This window comes from Pongo abelii, chromosome 8, assembly GCF_028885655.2.
Source record: "Pongo abelii isolate AG06213 chromosome 8, NHGRI_mPonAbe1-v2.0_pri, whole genome shotgun sequence".
Lineage (NCBI taxonomy): Eukaryota > Metazoa > Chordata > Mammalia > Primates > Hominidae > Pongo > Pongo abelii.
In genome coordinates, this window is record NC_071993.2 from 65,985,683 (window position 1) to 65,997,418 (window position 11,736).

Here is an 11,736-nt window from a genome sequence, read left to right on the forward strand (position 1 = left end):
TAATCCCAGCACTTTGGGAGGCCAAGGTGGGCAGATCACAAGGTCAGGAGATCGAGACCATCCTGGCTAACACGGTGAAACCCCGTCTCTACTAAAAATACAAAAAATTATCTGGGCATGGTGGCAGGCACCTGTAGTCCCAGGTACTTGGGAGGCTGAGGCAGCAGAATGGCATGAACCCGTGAGGCAGAGCTTGCAGTGAGCCGATATTCTGCCACTGCACTCCAGCCTGGGCGACAGTGAGACTCCATCTCAAAAAAAAGTGTGTGTGTGTGTGTGAGAGTGTGTGTGTGTGTGTGTGTGCGCGCGCGCGTGCGCGTGCATGCGCAGATTAATGGAGATCGTTGTTCAGAGTTTAGGACAGCACCTGTCTTGGCTCCATGAGAGTACCATTTAAGATGCTGTCTAAGGGCAGCCTAAAATAAGCAACTTGCCAGGGAAGAAAGGAAGAGTGCAGAGTTGAAAGCTGCCTGATTACATAGGCACATCCAGCTACAAACAGAACTCGTGGTTGTGGTGCTAGGAAAAGCTAAAAAGCAGCACCCCAAATATTCACTGCAGGTACCTTCCCAGAACCACCTCTAGCTTTTCTCATCACTCTTCAAAGATCCCTGCTCTCTCTCATTTAAGCCACAGCTTCTCATCAGTGACAAGCTGAAGGAAGGGATGTGCTCCCTCAATATTGATTCAGCTTAGTAAAGTCAAGTTTGCATTTTATGGAGGCTCTTCCAAAGCCTGCTGACAGCACAGGGTAGCCTGGTTACTGTAAGGGCCTACAATGTACTGAATCTGTCCACAGTTTGAGTTCCCACAAGTCCCTGCTTCCTGACACACAATTGCTTAGCACTAGTTTCCAAACTGTTTTCACAGCTGTTACATCCTCAGCCTCAAAATAGCCTTGTGAGCCAGGGTAGCTAACAGATAGATACCCTTGGGAGCCCAATTTAAAAGACAAATTAACCCAAACAAGGTACCAGGTGACTTCCCCAAAAAACACTCGGATGGACTAGATGGAAGAGAAGCAGGCAGCGGGGACAGAAGACCAGAGGGCAGGTAGAGGAGGGTGTTAGCTGGCTGTAGGAGCAAAGGCTGTGGAGACCGGAGAATACCTGTCCCAAGAGACGTAGCCAGCCTGGAGCCCTGCCAATTGTCATCCAACAGGAAGGTGGGCTACTACTGCTGCTTCTGGTATTTCAAGAGGCTGGAAATCCAGACCTTTATGTAAAATTTGCCAAGTTTCCAAATGTTACGCCTAACAAGGCTCACAGCAAGACTGCCACATTTTCTATAATGTCACAACCCAAGTGGATCCTCTGGAAAAATAGGCCAAGCCTGAGTTTCATTCCACCTCCCTTCCCAAGGCTACTGGCTGAAAGACTACAACTTCTGCCCTGAGCACAGCCGAACAGAAAAGCCTCCCCACTTTGTGACTTTGACGCCAACCTTCAATCATTCAGGCGCTCTGCAGCTATGCCCTTTTTCTTCACATCAGAAACTATTTCCTACCCTTCAGTTCTCACTCAATTGCTTCCTTCCACTCTCCCTGCATCAACTTAGCAACCATCCCCAGCTCCACGTCCCAACCTGTCCCTGCAGCACTGTCAGGATCCTCACCACCTTACCTCTGCAAGCTGCTCACAGGGTGCCTTCTCTGCTTCCACACTCCAGCTCAGTCACAGGAAACTGCATCTCAAACCCCAACCTTTGCTGCCCCTAGCATTACCTTCAGCCTGTATGCACCGTTCATCAAAAAATGTCAAATCACATCAAAGACCCCATTCTTCCACATGTTCTGTACTAGTAAGCTATTTCCTGGTCCTAGCAAAGGAGTAGCAGATTCCTTAGCAAGAGAACCTACAGGGCCAGAGGCCCCACAAACCGAAGTACACAGCCTCTGTAGATATGAAAACAGAACTCCAACCACCCCCTGGCCAGCAGGCCCAGCCCCATGACTTAACTCTTCACAGCCCTGCCCTCCCGTCTGTAGGTGCTCCACGCAGGGGCTCTGACCATCTTTTCTCCAAAACATTCCACCACCCTTCCTTCCTGCAACCTCAACCCTTCTGCCTTCATGGTATTGTTTTTCCTGGGTCCCCTTCATGCCCAACCAAGTCTTTCAGCTCTCTACTGCTTCCTGAGATTTCTCCAGTTTATCTAGACATGGTACTTTTTTAGACTCTAAGCCAGACGTGGTCACTCATGCCAGTACTTTATGTGGCCAAGGTGGGAGGATTGCTTGAGCTCATGAGTTCAATCAAGACCAGCCTAGGTAACAAAACTAGACCCTGTCTCGAAAAAAAAAAAACACCTCACTGTAGCCTCGAGGTCCTGGGCTTAAGTGTAATCATCCCACCCAAACCTCCCAAAAGTGCTGATTACTGTGAGCCACTACACTGCATCCAGCGCGGACATGGTTCTTAACATAGCATTTACAAGCCTGACTCCCAGATGAACCCACCTAAGCTATAAACCAATCAGCAAACAAACACCACCCCATGACATTAAGTTTTCACTGAATGCTGAATCATGGAACATGTGAACTTGGGCAGCAACTGAAATCAGCAAACTAACCTCCTAGCAGTCCCAGGAAACTGCAAATACATTTCAAACAACCAGACACATGAAGTTTTTAGTTTATTACTGTTCTTGTGAAAAATCCAGTGGCCACAGATAACATCATTGCAGCACCTTTACTCCTTCGGCTGTGAATCAAGAGAAAGAAGTTTAGTCAGCAACTGCCTTCAAAATTCTTTAAAGTCTTAAATTCCAAAAGTAGTAACATTCATGCACAACAATTATTAGTAACCTAGAATATCAAGTTATTTTGATGTTATCATAACACAATTAAAGCATCAAGAAATAAAACTTACAAACATTCAAGTTAAGAATAAAATAAAAATAATGGGCTAAATATTGCTAAACCTTAAAAACAAAACCATGTCACTGTTAGTATTTTAAAAGGTTACAACTCTTCAGAATATTTGTAAATCTACTTCTAGATGTACTACACATGATCTGCTTTTAAATTGCTACATCAGTACACCAAGGAGTCTAGTGATCTACATGACTACATGAAAAGCTTGAATTATACCTGTGATCCAATCTCCAGCTCACTGAATCAGTGGCGGGGAAGGGAAAAAGAGAAAGGAGGGAAAAGAAAGATTTCATTAATAGTCCCTTTTCAAACTCCAAAATAATCTGCATTTAAGTGCATGCAATCAGGTACCTTAAAGATGACCATTTTGTTCTTTGCAATTGTATACAGAGCACTCCTTCCAGACTCACTGATTTTATTCCTCCCAATTCTGACAATGCCTTGCCTGATTACTGTAGTTCTTATGCAAACAAGGTAGCCAGACTTCACAATGAAGAGATCATTAAGCCAATGTGGTACCCAGGATGGCCTTGCCCACTTGTCAATGAAGTACATACCTGAGCCTCTGCCCCTCTGCTCTGCCCAGCAACATTGTGCTGGACACACACCAGGAACAGATACGAGAATCATTACAGATTCAAGTCTAATTTAACCTCAATGGGAGTGCTCTAAATGATCAGGCAAGTCTTTTAAAAGCTGCCTCAGTTCAATAAAAGATACCATTCACAGCCACAAAAGTAGTACAAGTTAGTATTTAAAAAGAGGCATTAATTTAGCTGAACTAAAAATACAATTGCTCCTCAAATATGAGACTACTAATGCCTCAGTATAAGTAATTTAGTGTATAACTCCATCACAACCAAAAGGCAAGAACAAATACCAATTCTAACATCTGAACAAAACTGAATTAAAAGCAATATTGCTATGGCATTTCTTTGGAGCCAAAGAATTTATGTATTCAAATGCATTGATTTTTCCAGCTAGCTTTTCAGAGCAGTGCTAGTGAGAGGCACCAGTGTAACTTGAAGCAGGAATAGTGATGGCTCAGGTCCCCAAAGGTAGCTCCTCCGTACCTGTGGGACTCAAAAGCTAAGGGCACTAACTCGTAGGGCTCAAAGGCTGGATGAAGAGAAGAATCAATCTGTTAAATGTCTTTCAGACCTAGGTCAGAGGACAAATTTTGACTAATTCTTTTGACTAATTCTTTTTGCAACTTCTCTCAACAGGTACAATCCTCACAAACAGGGAGTGGTTCTTAGTGAGTAGTTCTGGCAGTTCATTCATTACATACTCCATGGCGCTGGGACGTCAATGTGATTACAGTCCTGGGCAGGCAATCCCATTACTGCCTTGCCTGGCAGGGAATCACTGCAAAAGGATGCCACAAGGCCTTCATTGATTCAAAATCCCACTACGCCCACCCCTACCCCACTTTACACATTACAATTTTAGGCTGTTCAGATGTGCAAAATTTCTTTTAAATGAGGTAACAGGCTGGGCACAGTGGCTCACACCTGTAATCCCAGCACTTTGGAAGGCTTAGACAAGCAGACTGCTCAAGTCCGGTAGTTCAAGAGCAGCCTGAGCAACACGGCTAAATCCTGTCTCTACAAAAAATTGGCAGGGCATGGTGGCACCTGTACTCCCAGCTACAAGGGAGGCTGAGGTGGGAGAATCACCCAAGACCGGGAGGTACAGTAACCCATGATCATGCCACTGTACTCCAGCCTGGGTGACGAGACCCTGTCTCAAAAAATAAATAAATGAGGTAATGGGCCATTCTAACCAAGTGCTTGTGGGAAAAAGCATATCCACCAAAGACTTTTATATGAATACATAATTACCTCAAAAATTTTCTATTTAAAAAAAAAAAAAGACACCAGGCACAAAGTTGGGAGATTAATAAAAAGCAATGGAAACGGTAAAAGGCAGCTTTGCGTGTATCCAAACAGGACAGAGGCTTTGCCGGATTTCACAGACTAGTTTATTACCAGAGCTGCCAGGCTGGTTTCATGGCTCCAGAGAAGACTGCTCCTTGGATAAGAGAGCCCTTCCCAAGCCCAGTGTTAACTGAAGCCATTTCCTAAGTATGTGGACACAGCATTTCCCAAGTGCAAGCTAAAAAGTGCCTACTGGGTAAAGCACTCACCTTCCTCCAGTGAGTCACTTCACCTGTAACATGCATTTTGGAGTTTACAAAATAAACATGATTTTAAACGTTTTCTCCTTTGCTCATAATATACTATCTTAAAACATATTAGGTTGGTGCAAAAGTAGTTGTGGTTTTTGCCACTGCAATTACTTTTGCATCAGCCTAAATAGCACTGGCATTATAATCAACCATACTATAAAACTGTCGTCCAAAGGCCAACATGCAAAGCATCATCAAAGCAAACTCAGTGAAGGTGATGCATCCCCACACCGTGCTTACAATCTCAGTACCTGCTAGACACTTCATTTCTGATGAACAAGAAATCCAAGAAAGTAGAGAGGAAAAGCAAACAAAAACAAAAAAAAAAAGTTCACAGAACACTTGATTATTTGTTAATTTAACAACCCAACACCTTAATTCCATTCAGTGATTTACAATGTCCAACTATTTACAGCTAGCAAAGCTGGTAAAAAGCTGCTTATCGCTAAAATCACTTGTCTCGGCCAACTGGAGAAGCAAGCAATCCTGAGATCTCAGTTGCCTTTCCAGTGTGCCAGGAAAACACGGGCCACATTGATCCAACTGCTTCTTAAACCAGTGTCCATATTAATAAGTAAAATCACAGGGAATGGGATCCGCTCTGCATTGAAGGTTCTATGCCAATTAGTAAAATTAAAACTTCTTGTGATAGGCTTGAAAGGTGCCCACCAGGATCAATGAACCAATGTGGCCTCCAGATTGTGCTGTGAGCTGACAAGGGGTGGGCCAAGCTACTCTACTAAGGTGTTAAGACACTATGCTACATAGTTTCTTAAAACATGTTACCTTCTGTAATCCAGAAGAAGAGGGAAAAGAAGAAACATTAAGACAAGTTATTTTAAAAATAAATAAGATCCCTTCTTTCCTAGAAACTAAAGACCTACAATTAATGACGTTTCTATATTTTCCTTGATGAACTATACCTTTTTGCCAGCACCAACATTGGCCTTTGCAGTCCCCCTGACTTTCTTCATTCTGTTCTTGCGTTCCTTTCGTTGCTTTCTTGAGGTCTTTTTCTTCTCATACAGGCCATGCTGAATAAGAAAAGAGTACATCCAGGTGACTTGTAAACATTAAAATCATTACCCACCACTCTGGTAGGGAAACTGACCCAGTCTGAGCTTAAGAAACACAGTTTTCTAAACCAAAACTTTTCAAGTACATGTAATGCATGTTTTTGCTAGAACAGAAAGGATCATCAAGGGATTTTAAGTATAGAATAGCCTCACAGGAAACAAATGGTGCACTCAACATTCTCTCAACAGGAAGTTTGGGAGACTCGCTGTTCTTGTCCAGACTTGAGCTCACAGATCACTATTTTTTCTTCTTTTGCGCTACCAAAACAAGGCACCTCCGAAGTGGCTGAGGGGATCTCTTCCCATTTCAACTCCCCATTACTACCTGATGACAGACAAGCCTTTACAACCCCCTACACCATGAAGATTCCGCATCTACTCATCTCCACTCTGCCCACCTTTGCACTTGCTGTTCCTGGGGCCTAGAAGACTGTTTCTGTATCTTTACAAAGACTACTTCCAAATCTTTACAAGGATCTCAGCTTCAATGTCACCACCTCAGCAAGGCCTTTAACATGACTGCAACAGCAGTTAAAAATACTGCAGCCTCAGCTGGGCGCGGTGGCTCACACCTGTAATCCAACATTCTGGGAGGCCGAGGTGGGCGGATTACGAGGTCAGGAGTTCAAGACCAGCCTGACCAACATGGTGAAACCCAGTCTCTACTAAAAATACAAAAATTACCCGGGCATGGTGGCGCGCACCTGTAATCCCAGCTACTCAGGAAGCTCAGGCAGAAGAGTTGCGTGAACCTGGCAGGCGGAGGTTGCAGTGAGCCGAGGAGATTGCACCACTGCACTCCAGCCTGGGCGTCAGAGCTAGGCTCCCTCTAAAAAAAAAAAGGGGCAGCCTCTACCTATGACATCACCAGGATTTTCCCTCACAGCTATCACATGGGAAGGTTTATCTAACAGGATAGGATAAAGTGGGTTAAAGGAACAAACAAAACAAGCACTTCAAGGTAATGATGCTTGTTTACTAGAATGTAAGCTAGGGAGCTTGCCCAGATCACTGCTGTAGTTCACTGCAGTGTTTGGCGCTCAGTATACAATCAAAAACCTTTCCTGGTTCCTGACTACCTATGGGTTTAAGCCCAGACGCAGACTTAATCCAAACTAAATGAATTTGGTGCCAGGCTACCTTTCCAAACACATCCCCTTACTTCCCCTCTGGAAAACAATCCTTACCCCTAGCCCATCTCCAAGAACACTACTTCAGCTGCCCTTCTGAACTCAGCTCAAATGCCAGACTTCAAGTTTGAACCTCCGTACTCCACCTGTGCATTTTATGAAATAACTTTTTCTCTTAATCCCTTCAGAGTTGTCTCCCAGATTGCTTGGTCTTGCCCTTTTTACCACACTCACAACACAACGCTATTGAAAATATAGTCTTCAGGAGCTGATCAACAAATGAAAAGACACCTACTCTTGCAAGTCTATGTTTGGGTTCATTTTTCTTTGCATAATCCAGGGAATCATAAATCATGCCAAAGCCAGTTGTCTTGCCACCACCAAAATGAGTTCTGAATCCAAATACAAAGATGACATCCGGTGTGGTCTTGTACATTTTGGCTAGTTTTTCCCGAATTTCTGTCTTAGGCACTGTTGCCTTCCCGGGGTGAAGGACATCAATGACCTAAAAGGAGACATCAAGTTTAGCGTTCACTATGATAAAATACATCTTTAGAGTAAAGGACAATTAAGCAAAGATTGATGTGCCCTTCCTTACCATTTGTTTCCTCTGAAGTAGTCGGTTGGTCATGAACTTTCTAGTGCGGATAGTTACGGTGTCGTTCTGAAAACATAAACACTGGTTAATGAAACTACTCAAACTTTTCTTGGCCTTGCTGTGATTCTCCAAGACCTAGAATGTTGCAGTCCAATTTGTAGCCATTAGTCATGTAGCGAACTAAAGTAAATAAAACCCACTGGGCAAGGCCAAACTCACAGGATACACCTAACAAATACATAAAATACCAAGAAAATACAATGGTTTTACATGAACCTGTACAACTTACTTCACTAGGTTATGTGTATCTCTGGGGCAGGGTTTCTCAACCTCAGCACTACGGATATTTCCATATGGATAATTCCATATGGATATGTTGTGGGGACTGTATGTTTTAGAATAACTATAAAAATCCCAGCCCTCTAACCACTAGACGCCGGAAGCACTTCCCACCTTTCCCAGTTGTGACAATCAAAAATGTCTCCAGACTTAGCCAACTGTTCCCTTAGGAGAAAAATCACTCCAGGTTGAGAATCACTTCTCTGGGGTAAAAACTGTTGTGGCTCATATAAAGGTCACTCAATGAACTGTGTTTATCATGTCTTGCACAAATGTGCCCCAAACCTTGTACTCACTACCTCCATGTAATCTATCCTTCTAGAATGGCCATAGCAGAGATCAGAGAAAACGGTATTCCCTTCTGAAGGACTAAACTGCACCTTTACTTAATACCTAAAAAAAAAATGTGGGCATTAAGCAATTTATGCTAACAATTTTACCAAAAAGGAGGCGCAAGAGACTTTCATGGCAGCAAATGACTTGCTAGACTTTCTCCATTTTACTTTGAGAAACCACATCAAATTAAATCCACGTCAGTGGTACTCAATTCTTGAAAGTAAAGGATCAAAGGTAAGGAAAAAGAAAAAAGATTGCTGGTAAAGTTAAAAACGGATGCTGGAGAAGCTAATAACGCATGACTTAGGGCAGGACTACCTTCTTATAACATCCCTTTCCAGGGCCTGTTTCCCCAGTATGAAACATGAAGATCCATCCAGCTGACAAGTTTTCTAGCTTACACGTGGGAATGGTTTCACTTGCCGCAACTCGCCCAGGCGCTGCCGCACCTTCTTCACCTCTTGGACTGCCATCACCTGCAAGCCGCCTACCTAGCCCAAGGAGGAACTGCAGACGAGATGTACCTCCCAGTGTCCATCTATCCCGCCCGCCCCCTACCCCCATCCACCGTACTCCACGAAGTCAACAAGCGCTACAGCTCCTAAACTGCCCAGGCGCTGGAGCCCGAAGCCCTGCGTGTCCGGGTCTACAGCGCAGCCCGCCAGCCCGGCCTCCCTGCCAACAGCCCCGAGCCCCTCGACAACCATCCTCCGACAGAAATGGCCAGAGAAGAGCAACCGGGCTTCGCGTGCCTATAGCTGAAGTACTGGGACCCGGGGACCACGGATGGCTCGGATACCCGGCAGATGACTGCACGAGCCCAGGGAGACTCACCATGATGGCGATCTATCTTCAGACAGCCAAGGAGGAAAAGAGAGCCACAATTCGCCGGCCAATCATATCAACGCGCACGGAAGGACCCCGGGAAGCGCCGGCGTGGGGGCGTGGCCGCGCCACGAGGCTGACCGCGGCGATGCCTGATTTAGGCTGCCTACGGCCCCGCCTCACAGACCTTTGGCCACACCCCTGGAACTCTAGACTGGCCAATCCGGAGCCAGAACAACTCGAGCCGACTAGGTTTACGCAAGCAGGTGTTCAATTTCAGTTCAATTCATTATGTTGAATTGTACGTACTTGAATTCCGGTAAACCAAATTAGTTTAAATTGCCTTCTTCCGAGTTAGAGGTGGGTAAACTTGGAAAGCATCTTAGGATATCCTCTCTAACAGTCTCCTCGTTATACAGCTAGGGAAACTGCAGAAACCCTGACTCTAAAACCTTTGTTATTTCAAGTACTTAACATTGCCCATTCTAATTTATTATTCATGAGTATTATTTTTGTGACTTTTATGATGAGGCTTTACTTTAAAAGATCTCTTTAATTTGTATTTTTCTGCAAATCTTGGTCCTTATGCAAAATTAGCTTTTGAAAAACATTTGGGGCTGGGCGCGGTGGCTCACGCCTGTAATCCCAGCACTTTGGGAGGCCGAGGCGGGCGGATCACGAGGTCAGGAGATCGAGACCATCCTGGCTAACACGGTAAAACCCCGTCTCTACTAAAAATACAAAAAATTAGCCAGGCGAGGTGGCGGGCGCCTGTAGTCCCAGCTACGCGGGAGGCTGAGGCAGGAGAATGGCGTGAACCCCGGGGGGCGGAGCCTGCAGTGAGCCGAGATCGCGCCATTGCACTCCTGCCTGGGCGACAGCGAGACTCCGCCTCAAAAAAAAAAAAAAAAGGAAAATATTTGGCCGGGCGCGACGGCCACGCCTGTAATCCCAGTACTTTGGGAGGGCAAGACGGGCGGATCACCTGAGGTCAGGAGTTCGATACCAGCCTGGCCAACATGGCGAAACCACGTATCTACGAAAATAAATAAATACAAAATACAAAATTAGCAGGGCGTGGTGGCTCATGCCTGTAATCCCAGCTACTCGGGAGGCTGAGGCAGGAAAATCGCTAGAACCCGGGAAGCAAAGGTTGCAGTGGGCCGAGATCACACCATTGCACTCCAGCCTGGGCAACAGGAGCGAAAATCCGTCTCAGAAAAAAAAAAAAGAAAGAAAGAAAAAAAGGAAAAAAAAAATTGGAAGCCAGGGGCAGTGCACGCCTATAATCCCAACACTTTGGGAGGCTGAAGCAGGTGAATGACCTGAGGTCAGAAGTTCGATACCAGCCTGGGCAAAATGGCGAAACCCCGTCTCTACTACAAAAAAAAAAAATTAGCCGGGCGTGGTGGTGCATGCCTCTAATCCCAGCTATCTGAGAGGCTGAGGCAGGAGAATCGCTTGAACCCGGGAGGTGGAGGTTGCAGTGGGCCGAGATCCCACCATTGCACTTCACCTGGGCAATAAGAGCGAAACTCCGTCTCAGAAAAAGAAAAAAAAAAAAAAAAGGAAAAAAAAATTTGATTGCTCCAGAAATATTTTCTTTAACGTGAAACAGACATGTAAAGAATGTAAATATATATGTTCCGGAGAAACAATAAGAAGAATTTCCCAAATGTTAGTGCAGACAAGGTGTCCAAGGTGCAGGCTTTGCGGGCAGCTTTCCTATTTTCTTTTTTTTTTTTTTCCTGAGACAGAGTCTAGCTCTTGTCACCCAGGCTGGAGTGCAATGGCTTCATCGCGGCTCACTGCAACCTCGACCTCCCGGATTCAAGCAATTCTCCTGCCTCAGCTTCCGGAGTAACTAAAATTACAGGCCTGCACCACAATGCCCAGCTAATTTTTGTATTTTTAGGAGAGACAGGGTTTCGCCATGTTGGCCAGGCTGGTCTCGAACTCCTGACCGCAAGTGATCCGCCCCCGCCTCGGCTTCTCAAAGTGCTGGGATCATAGGCGTGAGCCACTGTCCCCGACCGACTATTTTCTTTTTTTTCGTTTTTTTGTTTTTTGTTTTTTTTTGAGATCGCATCTCGCTCTGTCACCCAGGCTGGAGTGCAGTGGTGGGATCTCGGGTCACTGCAACATCCGCCTCCCAAGTTCAAGCGATTCTTCTGCCTCAGCGTCCCGAGGTGACCAACTATCCTTATTCTTAAGAAAATAGCCGGCTGGGCACGGTGGCTCATGCCTGTAATCCCAGCACTCTGGAAGACCAAGGCAGGCGGATCACGAGTTCAGGAGTTCAAGACCAGCCTAGCCAATATGGTGAAACCACGTCTCTACTAAAAATACAAAAATTAGCCAGGCAT

At 45.2% G+C, this 11,736-nt stretch overlaps 1 protein-coding gene across 12 annotated transcripts; it reads right to left on the reverse strand.

Moving 5' to 3' along the window:
- Window positions 1-2,621: 2,621 nt before the first annotated feature.
- RPS24 (ribosomal protein S24) lies at window positions 2,622-9,517 on the reverse strand. Of its 12 annotated transcripts, none has more exons than XM_063727100.1 (7): window positions 9,380-9,498; window positions 7,871-7,936; window positions 7,568-7,777; window positions 5,990-6,100; window positions 5,318-5,335; window positions 3,092-3,113; window positions 2,622-2,702 (listed from the first exon to the last, which is right to left on the reverse strand). In XM_063727100.1, the coding sequence occupies exons 1-5, from the start codon at window positions 9,380-9,382 to the stop codon at window positions 5,330-5,332; spliced, it is 396 nt and encodes a 131-aa protein (XP_063583170.1). In that variant the 5' UTR covers window positions 9,383-9,498; the 3' UTR covers window positions 2,622-2,702; window positions 3,092-3,113; window positions 5,318-5,329. The 12 variants fall into 12 exon arrangements, with proteins under 12 accessions (XP_063583170.1, NP_001125673.1, XP_054377507.1 ...); NM_001132201.2 differs by lacking the exon at window positions 5,318-5,335 and adding an exon at window positions 5,853-5,855 and having other exon boundaries at window positions 9,380-9,418; XM_054521532.1 differs by lacking the exon at window positions 9,380-9,498 and adding an exon at window positions 8,864-9,124.
- Window positions 9,518-11,736: the final 2,219 nt, after the last annotated feature.